Here is a 15,964-nt window from a genome sequence, read left to right as displayed (position 1 = left end):
CGGAGGAAGAGTCGGGAGCATTGCCAGGGAAGGCTTGGAACATGGACTGTTCCACGTAGCCAATAAAAACACGGGCATAGCTGGGGCCCATGCGAGCGCCCATGGGTACTCCAAGTCTGGAAAAGGTGGGAGGAGCTGAAGGAGAAATGGTTGAGGATGAGGACCAGTTCCGCCAGACGGAGGAGGGTGGTGGTAGAGAGGAATTGATTAGTCCTGCTGTTGAGAAAGAAGCGGAGAGCTTTAAGGCCTTCTTGATGAGGGATAGAAGAGTATAGGGACTGGACATCCATGGTGCATCTTTTCACATATTGAATGTGTAGAACACAGAGGCATTAGCTAGGAAAGAGAAAAAAAGTTTCATTTTCAGAACAGAAGGTGACTCACATTTAATCTGCCATAATAGAAACAGCCCATGGGATCACTGTGTGAATGGGAACACCTTGAATGTTTGATCTATTCAGAATTTCTTCCTTTCTGCACTGCAACAATTTTTAAAACAGCATCAAGAAGATAGTATTTGTGACGAACGTACCACTATTCATCACTCTGGGGCATCCAAAAGCTGCGAGCTCCAACATTTAAAAGACACTTGGACAGTACCTTGATATGAAAGGTTTGAAGGGATTTGGGCAAAAGGGACCAGCTTAGATGGGCACCTGAATCAGCATATACGATTCAGGCCGAAGGGCCGGTTTCCATTCTAGTTGACTTTCCCGCTGTAGTCACTTTGCAAGTGGGGAAGTGAGGTAGCCATTTTGCACAGAAAGCTCCCACAATCAGCTCGGGAATAAAGGAACCCATTTTTGGTTGGTTCAGGGGTAAACAGTGGCAAAGACATCAAGGAAACTCCTTTGATCCTTTCACAAGTTGTGCCATGAAGGAACTGAAGATTATCTGAGAGGGCAGACAAAGCGTAAGTGTAAGGTGAGGGCTCCTCCAGCAATGCGACATTCCCTCCCTATGGGTGCAATGTGCTTAGTGCGGGTCCTGAATGCCTGAGAGCTTCAGAGCAAAACTGGAGGCGGGAGGGTGGTGAGTGGGAGTGGGGAGGTGGCATGGCAGGGAGGAGTTATTTGACACTTTTTTTTGTCTGCTCACTCAGGAATGGAAGAACAGTCTCCTATCGTGCAGTGTCCCCGAACAAGCACCTGCATCACTATCCCCACCTCTTCCGAGCACAGCTACACACGGCCCGAAAGATGTAAATAGAGAGGTTAAGGAAGGAGTGCAGGGTGAGTCATGGAGCATGGATGAGAAGGTGCAAAGCTCAAGCGCTATTGGCTGCCTGACTCCTTCCATTTCTTCAGTAGCAAGGAATTCTGATCTCACAGACCCTGTCCTCAACCAGAGGTGTACGGGATTGTGTAGCTGAGTCACTGTGTCAATGCAAAATTCCCCTGGGAGGTCTGATGAGGAGCTGCGTGTTGGATCTGAGATGGACATGGCTCTCTGCTGCCACAGTACTCAACAGTACCCTTTGTGTACGTGCAGTCTTCAGTGGCATGGTTGTAGACATACATGGGCAAGTATTAGCCCAGAACCAAAAATGCCAGCAAAGGGCCTTGAGATTAAGCCCAAAGGTGCCTGAAGCCGTGGTCTATTTGAATCTTGTATGTAACCGATTTCCCTAGGCCGCCTGGACTGCTAGGACATCAGTTACATATGGAATACAAATAGCTCACATAAACAGGGGAGATTCTGCAGATGTTGGAAATCCAGAGCAACACACACAGAACGCTGGAGGAACTCAGCAGATCAGGCAGCATCGATGGAGAGGAATCAACAGTAGACATTTCCAGCCAAGGCCCTTCATCCGGACGCGATCCATCCCAATGAAGGGCCTTGGCCTGAAATGTCAACTCTTTATTCCTCTCCATAGATGCTGACTGACCTGCTGAGTTCCTCCAGCACTTTGTCTGCGTTGTTCTCAAATAGCTCACAGCTGCCCCAAGTTCAGTCAGGTTGTGACAAGTATGGTGTGGGTGTCGAAAGTTGGGGGGGGTGGGGGAGGTTGTTGGTTGTCAAATTGTTGTTGTGCCTGTTCCAGAAGAATCTCACTTTCTAGAAATCTTCCTTGCAACATAGAGGGAGGCCATTGTTTTAAAGGCAATGGGACAGGTACATGGTTAGGAAAGTCCAAGAGCAGGCAAACGGGACTAGCTCAGACAGAATTCTTGATCGGCATGCATGAGCTGGGCAGAAGGGCCTGGTTTCATGCTGTATGACTCTGACTATTCTACCATCATCATGCCAGCGCTGGCTTACAGAACAATCCCATTCCTCCACAAATTCTCCCCGTAACATATCCCCCGCCCTCCCCGAAGATTCTACCACCCACCCACTAGGATTCTCTCAACCCACAAGTCCTTGGGATGTGGGTGAAAACTGGAGCATCAAGAGGAAGGCCACCCAGCCACAGGGAGAGGGTGTAGATTCCACATTTACGTCACTGGAAGTCAGGTTTGAACTCAGACCACAGGAGCTCCAAGGCAGCAGCTTCACGAGCCGTGCCAGCATAACAACCCCCGCGCCCCCTCCACAGAAACAAATCAACAGGACAAGGCAGCTCCACCCCCACACCAGACTCACCTGCGGTTCCTTCACTTCCTACGGTCCCGGGGAGACCGCCTGACTGTGCCTGCAGGTCATTGAAATGTCAAGGGTGAGCAGCCCAGCCGGTCTGCCTACAGACCAGGAAAAAGTAGCACTGGAGGACTTCATGCCGAGAATATCAACCATAATGTGGCAGAACTAATGGGACTCAGTGTAATCTGATTGGTTAACTTGTTAGGATAACGGCAGAGCCCAACAAAAGGTCGAGATTGAGAAATAGCTAAATCAACTACAATTGTTTAGCACCGATCCAGAGAGTTTTCTTGAGGGTAGAACACTCATCTCAACTTTGAAGAGAGTACTTTTTAATAACATTCACCCTGGAGTGCTGATTTAACATCTTCCCTGTAAGTAGCTCTCATGGCAAAGCAGTATTCCCATGGGACTGCACTAAAGTGTGAGTATGAGCACCAGCCCCTGCACCAGCACTTGACCCCTTGACCCTTTGATGTCATCAAGACTGGCCGTCGTTGAGTCATTACCTGGCGCCAGGGGCACAGTTTTGGTCACTTATTCTGTTTGTCTGCCAATCAAGCTTCAGGAAGGAAAAGCCAGCACGGGTGCTGACTGCATCAGTGCCTAGCGTGACCAACTGCACCACTGCTTGGGCAACCACTGTGTATACAACAACACTTCAGTCACCTGGCATTGGAAATCCCCAAGCTCCAGGGTCCGGCTCACTCATTGGTTGGGAATCGGAGCCAGGGTTCCACAATGCAAGAAGGGAGTCTGGATTGCGAGCTAGATTTTGACAGGAGCTGGGGTTGGGATCCAAAAGCATGCAGGGCTAGGACCAGTAGGGTTTGAGCTGAAGGCAGGATCTAGCTTAGACTACAAGAGGTTATGCAGCTGCTGGAAATCTTGAGCAACACACACAAAACACTGGAGCAACTCAGCACATCAGGCAACATCTAAAGAGAGCAATAAATAGTCTTGTCCTGATGAAGGGTCTTGGCCCAAGATGTTGACTGTTTATTTCCTTCCATAGGTGCTGCCTGACCTGTCGAGTTCCTCCATCATCTTATGGGTCTTGCTCTAGAGAGATCCTATTTTTGCACCTGGGTTCACTTGAAAATTTTTTATACTACAAAGCAACATATAAAAGAAAGCAACACAAAAATGTTTGGGTATTAATAAAAGTAACTTAAGAAAGTTCCAATATCAGCTGGTCCAGTATTAGCAAAGCCCCACATGGGCTGGATTATCAGAGTTTTACCATATGTATTTATTCAATGATTTTACTGTTCCAGTGGGTAGCCTTCCTCAATGGGTGTGATTTGGAGTCTTGGCAATAAGTTAATAAACTCTCTGCTTTTGGGACCAGCATTTGTTGTCATACCCTGTTGCACTATACCATGCCCTGTTCTCACCGTCGTTGTTCGAGCCTACTGCACGTCTTGTTCAATACCGGGGCCTCCCTATGATCAGGTGCTGGTGAGACTCAAGAACTTGTAAGAAGAGCTGTACTAGTCTCTAAAGTGCATCTGCAGTGCAGCGTTAACATGAACTAAATAGTTGACTGCAAGAGAAAATTATCAAAACACTTCACGGACAATTAAGTGGCTTGGAGAAGTGCATTTCAAATGTTCGATTAGCAAACAGCACCATTCCACAACCTGCAAATTCTGAAGCAATTTGTTGGAGTCCAGATACAGGCAGAAGACAGGGGAGAATTCCCCTGATCTTCAAAATACTATCATTGGGTTTTTCACATCCACCTAAGAATACAGCAGGTCTTGGTTTACTGTCTCTTCTGAAAGATATCTCTGGCAGTCCATCACTCCCTCAGTAGTAGGCTAGATTTTTCTGTTTATATTCTATTTATTGAAATCTAAGTATTAGTCACAAGACCAGCATTTATTGCTCATGCCCAGTTGTCCCAGAGAAGGTGTAAGTCCTCCCACAGTGCTGTTGGGGAGGGAGTTCCAGGATCTCAAACGGCGAGGAAGGATGGAGCGATATACTTCCAGCTTAGGGTGGTGTGTGACATGAAAGGGAACCAGCAAGTGATGGTGTTCCAGTGCACCTGCCGCTCTCATCCTTTGTGATTTGAGAGCCACTTGACTAGCTTGGGTGCGTGACGGCTGTGGAGGGCAGACACCACAACCTTTATGCATCAGCGGTAGAGGGAATGAAGGTTTTGGATTGTCGATTGGGTATTAATTGAACATGCTGCTTTGATCTGTGCAGCGTCGAGCTTCTCACTGGCGCAGCACTTAACCAGGCAAGTGGAGCAGAGTTCAGTTTGCAATGCTCTGACTCAGGCAAGAGCGTTACCCCTTGAGTCATGGCTGGAACTTGCATTCGATGTATCTTGCTCCATGGTCAGCTCAGTCTTGTTGAAGTGGAAGGGCGAAGGTGATAGAAGCCATTTCTCTGACTTAAAGCTCACCTGGTGCAAAACAGCAGGAAGGCCGTGCTGTGCAGCTGATTCAGAGCAGATGACTAACCAGCACCTAATTTGCATTTCATCCATGACATTGCACTCTGTCTAAGTGACCACAGGCAAGCAATAATCTACCTCACCATCACTGTCCACCTCCCAGACACAAGGCAACCCATCACATCACCCCTGCACTAAACATTTCCACAACATTCAATCATACTGCTACACCTCCTTCCTCCCCCACATGGCCACCGCAGCCCTACCCCATCATAAGAACATAAGAAATAGGAGCAGGAGTAGACCATCCAGCCTGCCCCATCATTCAATAAGATCGTGGCTGATTATAAACTCAGCTCCATCTACCTGCCTTTTCCCCATAACCCTTAATTCCCTATGTAAAAACCTATCTAACTGTTTCTTAAATATATTTAGTGAAGAAGCCTCAACTGCTTCCCTGGGCAGAGAATTCCACAGGTTCACCACTCTCTGGAAAAAACAGTTTCTCCTCATCTTTGTCCTGAATCTTGAGGCAATGTCCCCTAGTTCTAGTCTCACCTACCAATGGAAACAATTTTCCTACTTCTATCTTATCTATCCCTTTCAAACTTTTGTATGTTTCTATAAGATCCCCTCTCATCCTTCTGAACTCCAGAGAGTATAGCCCCAGGCAACTCAATCTCTTCTCATAGGTTAACCCCTTCATCCCTGGAATCAACCTGGTGAACCTCCTCTGCACTGCGTCCAAAGCCAGTATATCCTTCCTCAAGTATGGAGACCAGAACTGCACACAGTACTCCAGGTGCGGCCTCACCAGTACCCTGTATAGTTGCAGCATAACCTCCCTGCTCCTAAATTCAATCCCTCTAGCAATGAAGGCCAACATTCCATTTGCCTTCTTAATAATCTGTTGTAGCTGCAAACCAACTTCTTGCAATTCATGCACAAGCACTCCCAAGTCCCTCTGCACAACAGCATGCTGCAATCTTTCACCATTTAAATAATAATCTGCTCTTCTATTATTCCTTCAAAAGTGGATGATCTTGCATTTACCAATGTTGTATTCCATCTGCCAGACCTTGGCCCACTCACTTAACCTATCTATATCGCTCTGCAGACTCGCCACATCCTCTGTGCAATTTTCTTTTCCACTCAGTTTAGTGTCATCAGCAAATTTTGCTATGCTACACTCAGTCCCCTCTTCCAAATCATCGCTGTAAATGGTAAACAGCTGCGGGGCCAGCACCAACCCCTGAGGCACCCACTCACCACTGACTGCCAACCAGAGAAACACCCATTTATACCAACTCTCTGCCTTCTATCGGTTAACAAATCCACTATCCATGCCAATACACTTCTTCCAACTCACAGTCATAGTCATACTTTATTGATCCCGGGGGAAATTGGTTTTCGTTACAGTGGCACCATAAATAATAAATAGTAATGCATCCGTATCTTATTTATAAGTCTCTTGTGCGGCACCTTATCGAACGCCTTCTGGAAATCCAAGTATACGACATCTACCTGTTCTCCTCTATCCACTGCGCTCATTATGTCCTCAAAGAACTTCAGTAAGTTTGTCAAACAAGACCTGCCCTTTCTGAATCCATGCTGTGTATGTCTAATGGAACCACTCCTTTCTAAATGTTTCGCTATTTCTTCCTTAGTGACAGCTTCAAGCATTTTCCCCACTACAGATATTAAGCTAACTGGCCTATAGTTGCCCGTCTTTTGCCTACATCCTTTTTTAAAAGGTGGCATGACATTTGCAGTCTTCCAAGTTCACATCTCCAACACAGTCTGACCCCAGCGCATCTCCACCACAGCCCAATCCCAGCGCATCTCCACCGCAGCCTGACCCCAGCGCATCTCCACCGCAGCCCGACCCCAGCGCATCTCCACCACAGCCCAATCCCAGCGCATCTCCACCGCAGCCTGACCCCAGCGCATCTCCACCGCAGCCCAACCCCAGCACATCTCCACCGCAGCCCGACCCCAGCACATCTCCACTGCAGCCTGACCCCAGCGCATCTGCACCGCAGCCCGACCCTAGCCCATCTCCACCACAGACTTACCCTACAGCATCTCCACCGCAGCCCGATCCCACCGCATCTCCACCACAGCCTGATCCCAGCGCATCTCCACCGCAGCCCGACCCCAGCGCATCTCCACCACAGCCCAACCCCAGCGCATCTCCACCGCAGCCCGACCACAGCGCATCTCCACCACAGCCCGATCCCAGCGCATCTCCACCGCAGCCCGACCCCAGCGCATCTCCACCGCAGCCCGACCCCAGCACATCTCCACTGCAGCCTGACCCCAGCGCATCTGCACCGCAGCCCGACCCTAGCCCATCTCCACCGCAGACTTACCCTACAGCATCTCCACTGCAGCCCGACCCCAGCGCATCTCCACCGCAGCCCGACCCCAGCGCATCTCCACCGCAGCCCAACCCCAGCGCATCTCCACCGCAGCCTGACCCCAGCACATCTCCACCGCAGCCCAACCCCAGCACATCTCCACCGCAGCCCGACCCCAGCACATCTCCACTGCAGCCTGACCCCAGCGCATCTGCACCGCAGCCCGACCCTAGCCCATCTCCACCACAGACTTACCCTACAGCATCTCCACCGCAGCCCGATCCCACCGCATCTCCACCACAGCCTGATCCCAGCGCATCTCCACCGCAGCCCGACCCCAGCGCATCTCCACCACAGCCCAACCCCAGCGCATCTCCACCGCAGCCCGACCACAGCGCATCTCCACCACAGCCCGATCCCAGCGCATCTCCACCGCAGCCCGACCCCAGCGCATCTCCACCGCAGCCCGACCCCAGCACATCTCCACTGCAGCCTGACCCCAGCGCATCTGCACCGCAGCCCGACCCTAGCCCATCTCCACCGCAGACTTACCCTACAGCATCTCCACTGCAGCCCGACCCCAGCGCATCTCCACCGCAGCCCGACCCCAGCGCATCTCCACCGCAGCCCAACCCCAGCGCATCTCCACCGCAGCCTGACCCCAGCACATCTCCACCGCAGCCCGACCCCAGCGCATCTCCACCACAGCCCGACCCCAGCGCATCTGCACCGCAGCCCGACCCCAGCGCATCTCCACCACAGCCCAACCCCAGCGCATCTCCACCGCAGCCCGACCACAGCGCATCTCCACCACAGCCCGATCCCAGCGCATCTCCACCGCAGCCCGACCCCAGCGCATCTCCACCGCAGACTTACCCCAGCGCATCTCCACCGCAGCCCGACCCCAGCACATCTCCACTGCAGCCCGACCCCAGCGCATCTGCACCGCAGCCCGACCCTAGCCCATCTCCACCGCAGACTTACCCTACAGCATCTCCACTGCAGCCCGACCCCAGCGCATCTCCACCGCAGCCCAACCCCAGCGCATCTCCACCACAGCCCAACCCCAGCGCATCTCCACCACAGCCTGACCCCAGCACATCTCCACCGCAGCCCGACCCCAGCGCATCTCCACCACAGCCCGACCCCAGCGCATCTGCACCGCAGCCCGACCCTAGCACATCTCCACCGCAGCCTGACCCCAGCACATCTCCACCGCAGTCCAACCCCAGCGCATCTCCACCGCAGTCCAATCCCAGCGCATCTCCACCACAGCCTGACCCCAGCGCATCTCCACCGCAGCCCGACCCCAGCACATCTCCACCACAACCCGACCCCAGCACATCTCCACCGCAGACTTACCCTACAGCATCCCCACCGCAGCCCAACCCCAGCGCATCTCCACCTCAGCCCGACCCCAGCGCATCTCCACCACAGCCCGACCCCAGCACATCTCCACCGCAGCCCAACCCCAGCACATCTCCACCTCAGCCCGACCCCAGCGCATCTGCACCACAGACTTACCCTACAGCATCCCCACCGCAGCCCGACCCCAGCGCATCTCCACCACAGCCCGACCCCAGCACATCTCCACCTCAGCCCGACCCCAGCGCATCTCCACCACAGCCCGACCCCAGCACATCTCCACCTCAGCCCAACCCCTGCGCATCTCTACCACAGCCCGACCCCAGCACGTCTCCACCGCAGCCCGACTCCAGCACATCTCCACCGCAGCCCAACCCCAGCGCATCTCCACCGCAGACTTACCCTACAGCATCCCCACCGCAGCCCGACCCCAGCGCATCTCCACCTCAGCCCGACCCCAGCGCATCTCCACCACAGCCCGATCCCAGCGCATCTCCACCACAGCCTGACCCCAGCGCATCTCCACCACAGCCCGACCCCAGCACATCTCCACCTCAGCCCAACCCCAGCACATCTCCACCGCAGCCCGACCCCAGCACATCTCCACCGCAGACTTACCCTACAGCATCCCCACCGCAGCCCGACCCCAGCACATCTCCACCTCAGCCCAACCCCAGCACATCTCCACCGCAGCCCAACCCCAGCGCATCTCCACCGCAGACTTACCCTACAGCATCCCCACCGCAGCCCGACCCCAGCGCATCTCCACCTCAGCCCGACCCCAGCGCATCTCCACCGCAGCCTGACCCCAGCGCATCTCCACCACAGCCCGACCCCAGCACATCTCCACCTCAGCCCAACCCCAGCACATCTCCACCGCAGCCCAACCCCAGCGCATCTCCACCGCAGACTTACCCTACAGCATCCCCACCGCAGCCTGACCCCAGCGCATCTCCACCTCAGCCCGATCCCAGCGCATCTCCACCGCAGCCCGACCCCAGCGCATCTCCACCGCAGCCCGACCCCAGCGCATCTCCACCGCAGCCCGATCCCAGCATACCTCCACCGCAGACCTACCCTAAAGCATCTCCACTGCAGCCCGATCCCAGCGCATCTCCACCGCAGCCCGATCCCAGCATACCTCCACCGCAGACCTACCCTAAAGCATCTCCACTGCAGCCCGATCCCACCGCATCTCCACCGCAGCCTGACCCCAGCGCATCTTGACTACAGCCCTGCTTCAAACAGACCCCATCCCAACAACCCCCATCCTTTCACCACTGCCACACCTCCTCCCTCAAAATCCACTACGCAACCACCACACCCACAAGAAATCTGCTTCTCAGACACACAATTCCAAGTTCATTCTCACTGCAAAGTGGAAATCAAAGGTGGATTTCAAGGTAGTTGCCAGGATCAAAGTGTTTTACTTCTGATGGAAGGTGGGTCTGGTTATTTTCTTTGGGAATGAAGAGCACTGAGGAATTTCACTGTGGGTTTGGAACTCACAGACTGAATGTGTGATGAAATAGATGCTCTTATCACAATAAAACCTGATCAGCATGATATACAAGGCTGCAGGCTAAGCACTGGGCTAGTTACCTTCCTACCCGCAGACAGTGGCACAGACAGTTAAATGACCCCTTTCTATGTTGCAGATTTCTGTGATGTCACAGAATGTATCTGCCACCTCCCCTGTGTGACACAGCTGGGACTGGCCATGCAAGCACAAAAGTAGAATCCAGGGGTTAACTGCACAACCAGATGGAAGAGCTTGCCCTGTGACTCACTGTTCTTCAGTTAGTCCCGAGTAGTCAGCAAGCCCACTGAGCAATCAGCTGCTTCCATTGCTGGGAAGTTGTTGACTTGATATCCATTTTAAATCTGTGTACTCGAGATACCCACACCTCACTGGTGGCATTCCCACCGCTGTTGCATCCAAGACATAATTCTCGTGCGATGTCCTCAACAATATGAATAATAAGCCCAACAGTTTAGCACAGCCTTTAGCTCAAAGTTTTGTTGCTTCAGAGTCATGTTGCTGGCTGCTTTCCTGAATTGACAAAGGAAGGAATATTTGATGGTTGTCTGACTGGGTGATTTATTAGCCGAATGAATGTCTGTGTGGTTTGTTCAGGGAGCAGATGGGGGGGGGGGGTGGGGAGGATAATGGGGCAGAATAATTGACATTGCCTGCTACAGAAATGAGTAAATGGAATTAATCAAGAGAATTAAGAATGGATGGCTGTATCCGTGATTGAGAGGCTGGTTTTAAGAATGGATCCATTTCTCACATAAGAAGACTAACTTATAAATGGCAAGATGGCTGATGGACAGATGAATGGATGTATTGAAATACAACGATGAAGGGCTGCACAGGGAAGTGGTCAGAAAGATGAACAACTAGTTAAGCCCAATACTGGGCTATTGACCAAATCCATATGTGGATCCGAAATTGCGAGGATTAAAAATAAATAAATTAAATGATGTAGCAATGGACAGGAAACCAGATAACAAACAGATGACATTTAAATTTTAGGACCAGAGGGCACAGCCTCAGAATTGAAGGATACACCTTCAGAACAGAGATGAGGAGAAATTTCTTTTGGTGGATAGTGATGAATCTGTAGAATTCATTGACGCAGATGGCTGTGGAGGCAAAATCAAAGTGGAGGTTGATAGATTCTTGATTAGTAAAGGTATCAAAGGTTATGGGGAGAGGAGAATGGGGTTGAGAAGGATAATAAATCATTCATGATGGAATGGTGGAGCAGACTTGATGGGCCAAATGGCTTAATTCTGCTCCTTGCCTTATGGTCTCGGCATTTATTTACTGCCTGATACGATGGTTGTTGCTCAGTGTGCAGGCACATGGATGGTGAATAAATTGACCCATGGTTGGTGCTTTGGATATTTGGCGGCTTAGTGGATGCTAGTTAGATGATAAACTAGCCCGCTTAACAGTGGTTCAGCTAATTAGTTAGGGTGTATAATGAAAGAGATGGAGCTTAATTGGTGCAAATGAATTGATTCATGACAAGCAATGAGATGAATAGATTGTTCAATGACTGATTGGTTAGATGATTAATGGGAGATGAATAAATTGCCAGCTCAATTGTGACATTGTTCACTGGGTTGATCAGTTTACAAATAGAACAGAAATATGGCCACCTCTCCATTTTGTTAAATAACATTGTATCTCTTAACAGACATCTAGATAGAAAGAATGTTGAGACCTGGTGAGACCTCAGTTGGAGTACTGTGGGCAGTTTTGGTCTCCTTATTTAAGAAAGGATGTGTTGACATTGGAGAGGGTACAGAGAAGATTCACCAGAATGATACCGGAATTAGAGAGTTAACATATGAGGAACGTTTGTCTGTTCTTGGACTGTATTCCTTGGAGTTTAGAAGAATGAGGGGGGACCTCATAGAAACACTCCGATGTAGAAAGACATGGACAGAGTGGATGTGGCAAAGTTGTTTCCTATGATAGGGGAGTCTAGTACGAGAGGGCATGACTTAAGGATTGAAGGGCACCCATTCAGAACAGAGATGCAAAGAAATTTTTTTAGCCAGAGGGCGGTGAATCTGTGGAATTTGTTGCCACGGGCAGCAGTGGAGGCCAAGTCACTGGCTGTATTTAAGGCAGAGATTGAAAGGTATCTTAGTAGCTAGAGCATCAAAGGTTATGGTGAGAAGGTGGGGGAGTGGGACTAAATGGGAGAATGGATCAGCTCATGATAAAATGGCGGAGCAGACTCGATGGGCCGAACAGCCAACTTCTGCTCCTTTGTCTTATGGTCTTATGTTTCCTATAGTATGGGAGTGTAGGACCAGAGGGCACAGCCTCAGAATTTTAGGATGCCCATTTAGAACAGAGATGAGGAAAAGTTTCTTTAGTCAGAGGGTGGTGAATCAGTGGAATTTCTTGTCACAGGCAGCTATGCAGGAAAGTTCATCGGGTACATTTAAGGTGGATGTTGATAGTTTCTTGATTAATCAGTGTGTCAAAAGTTATGGAGAGAAGGTAGAAGAATAGGGCTATTATTCCATAATAAATCAGCCTTGATGGAATGGTGGTGGAGCAAATTTATTGGGCTTAATGGCCTAATTCTGCTCCTATGCATTATGGTCTTATAGTCTATCTGGATATTAGTTCAGATCATTGGACATTTGGATTATTGGTTGAATAGGAAGATCATTTGAATTAATGTCATACAAATGATGGACGGCTGACTGAGTGGATAGTTAGCTTGGTGTATAATTACAGATAAGTTGGCATTGTTTCTGGATATTTGGATCGCCTATTTGCTGGCTGGCTAAACAACTAATGGAAGAATAAACACAAGGGTACACTGAAGAAAACAGTACTGATGGTTGGAATGGTTGGAAGATCCAGTAGATGGCTGGGAGGGAGATAATAACAAATAATAGGCTTGGCAGACAGATGGAAGTTGAAGGGCTTGCATGATGGTTGAATGAAAAGACAAAAAGAAATGCAACTTCTTTATACAGGAAAATGGACAGAATTGGTGGCTAAGTGGGCCAAAGAAAAGGTGACAGATGAACTTGAAGGAATGTAGTCATCCTGTCCCCAGTAGAAATCAGATTGCATGAACGAGAGAAAATAATTGAATGAAAGAGCAAATTTTCAGTTCAAAGGATTCACGAGGAATGTTAACGTTTATTCCAATGAACAATGTGTATATAATTCATTCAGAAACTCTTGTTCTCAACAACGAATATCCCAGTTATTATAAAGCTCCAGCTATCTGCCATCCAATCACAGGGAAATACCAAGGGTTTGGCATCTGGCTCACTGGGTGATGTACGACATGTGTTCTTCTTTCTATTGACTAACAGGAAACTCTACTCAGACCATCACAGCCCTGTTTCCTGTACTCACTCTAAATGACCAGGACCCCATTTTAACACTCACTTTAAATTTATTATAATATTGTGCTACATCTTAAATAAATAAAAATCAAAAGTTATATAAGAAAAATCTTAAGTCCCCAAAAGGAGAATCTTGAACTAAGATTTCACTATTCAAAGGGACCCACAGTTAATTGGAGGTGGGATGAATTATTGTCTCCAAGAGGTTCAGAGGTTTAGGAAATCTCTTTCTCCAAGGGTAAAAGAGGCAGAATTGTTCAATTATCATTAAGACAGAGGTAGATCTATACTTGCTAAATAAGGGTGAAAGGTTGTCATGAGTAGAGAACACTGTGGAATTGACGGTACAATCCGTTAGCTGTGATCTTATTAAATGATGCAACCAACTCAGGAGCCAAGTGGCCTAATCTCACTCCTTATTCATATGCTCATATGACAACCCATACATAAAATCACTCTCTCACTGCTAGATTGCTCAGCAGTACATATGTTGTATAAAGAAGCTGAGGCAGAGCGCACAGACCAACTTAGCGTCTGTAAAATTTGTTGGTTCTGCAGTGATAACATCTGCAGAAGCTGAAGCAAGGCAGCCAGTCAGAAGCAGAGTATCACCAACAATATTGTCTGGATTTCCATATTTAATTGTGTATGCTGAGGCACTAAAGAATGCTGACAATTTTACAAAGTACTAACAGCTAATAATTTTGCTGTCATTACAATTGTAAATTCCAGGCCAATAAAATTATTGGAAGTTAATTAAGGGGCATCTTGAATTAGCTTCCACTGAACAAATTGCATATTCCAACTAATAAAATTCATTTACAATATTTCATTCCAGCCTTAATAAACCTACTCACAGAGATTTGGAGCTAAACAGCATTGGTTTCGATGCTATTAATGTGGCATCTGGGCAGCACTGTGCTGGTCAAGTTATTGGGCTTCTTGCCTAATGATAGCACACAATGAAATTATATCAGCTGCACAGTGTATTTTGTACTCATCACAACCTAATATACAATACAAAATCATCATGGATATGGTGTGAGACATCATGTGCTTTACTGCTCTTCCATATGTGTTTCTTTTCTCTAAAGGCAATTGCAATCCAGTTTGAAAATATATTTATAAGGGTGGTAATTAAAAGATCAATGAACTATTCCTTTGCAGTTTCACTGCAAGAAGTTTTTAACTGGAAATTTACATTTCTCTTAGTTCCAATGGGAAGTCTGTGTCGTGGTCTGAACCTGGAACAGGACGGCCAGCAAAGGGACAGCACATGTGGCACAGACTCTCAGTCCACGTGAAGAGCAAAGAAGGTGCCTCTAATCAGACAGCTGTTATCAAACCCCTAACCAAACCGTATCAGAACCAGATCAAAACCCTCAACTTCTCTGACGTCAGCACAAAAGCCCTTTACAATGTAGAGGAAGAGGATGAAAATGATCCTTTGAGACCTGATGTTCCCAATAGTCCAGAGATGGTGTTAGAGGGACGATCAATGTCTATCACACAACTTAAGGAAATAGAAGATCCTGACTTTTTCATTTCTGATCAGATGCAAAAAGGCGTTTCTGTCATGGATCACTTCCATGGAGTGGCCAATACATTCAAACCCAATATGACTGATCTTAATTCAATGCTTGCTGTGCCAGTGTCTGGTAATGGAATGAATCCACTGTACCAACTTAATCAGGATGTGCTCCCAATGCAAATGACAACCTTTAGTCCTCAACCCATCTCGCCTGTTGAAGAGGAATGCGAAAGGTTCGATCTCATAGACGACTACATGTATGACAGCACTGAGAACCCAGACGAGCTGCTTACCCCCAACAAACTTACCTTGGAGGACCACCCAGCACTCACTCCACCCTCTCCCTTCAGGGATTCGGTGGCATCTGGCAGCTCAGTTCCCAGCTCGCCGATCTCCGAATCGGTGCTGTGCACCCCACCAAATGTAACCTATGCTTCTGTCATTCTGAGAGACTACAAACAAACTTCCTCCACTCTGTGAAAGGCTCAACTCCTGTGTCCAAAGTCAAAGTTGCTGGGAATTTCAATGTAACATAGACAGAGGGTGGGGTAGGGAGGAGGAGCATTGGGTGGTAAGGAGTGGCGGGTTACCTTGTGCCAGAGTGCAGGTCGTAAAGAGTTCGTAAAGAGGAAAACAAGCGTGAGTCACCTGAAATTATGTATAGGGTTTCCCCTGCAGGGCCCAGGATGTGTCTAGTTTCAGCAGCAATTCTGAACAATAGTTTCCAAAGTATTACTGTATAGATAAAAAAAAGTCCTATTTTAATGCATATCTTTTTCTCATGTGAAATAGTTATTAGATTATAATTACTGGACG

General features: G+C 48.9%; 1 protein-coding gene across 1 annotated transcript in view; it reads left to right on the top strand.

Annotated features, from left to right (window-relative positions):
• Positions 1-15,628, top strand: part of LOC134350167 (metabotropic glutamate receptor 1-like) — a 202,146-nt gene extending 186,518 nt beyond the window's left edge. Inside the window, exon 9 of the mRNA XM_063055133.1 lies at positions 14,830-15,628. Within this exon, the coding sequence (XP_062911203.1) occupies positions 14,830-15,628 (799 nt within the window). The remainder of the gene's footprint in view (positions 1-14,829) is intronic.
• The last annotated feature ends 336 nt before the right edge of the window (positions 15,629-15,964 follow it).

Source organism: Mobula hypostoma, chromosome 8 (genome assembly GCF_963921235.1).
Source record: "Mobula hypostoma chromosome 8, sMobHyp1.1, whole genome shotgun sequence".
Taxonomy (NCBI): Eukaryota; Metazoa; Chordata; class Chondrichthyes; order Myliobatiformes; family Myliobatidae; genus Mobula; species Mobula hypostoma.
This window is presented reverse-complemented; position numbering and strand designations above follow the sequence as displayed.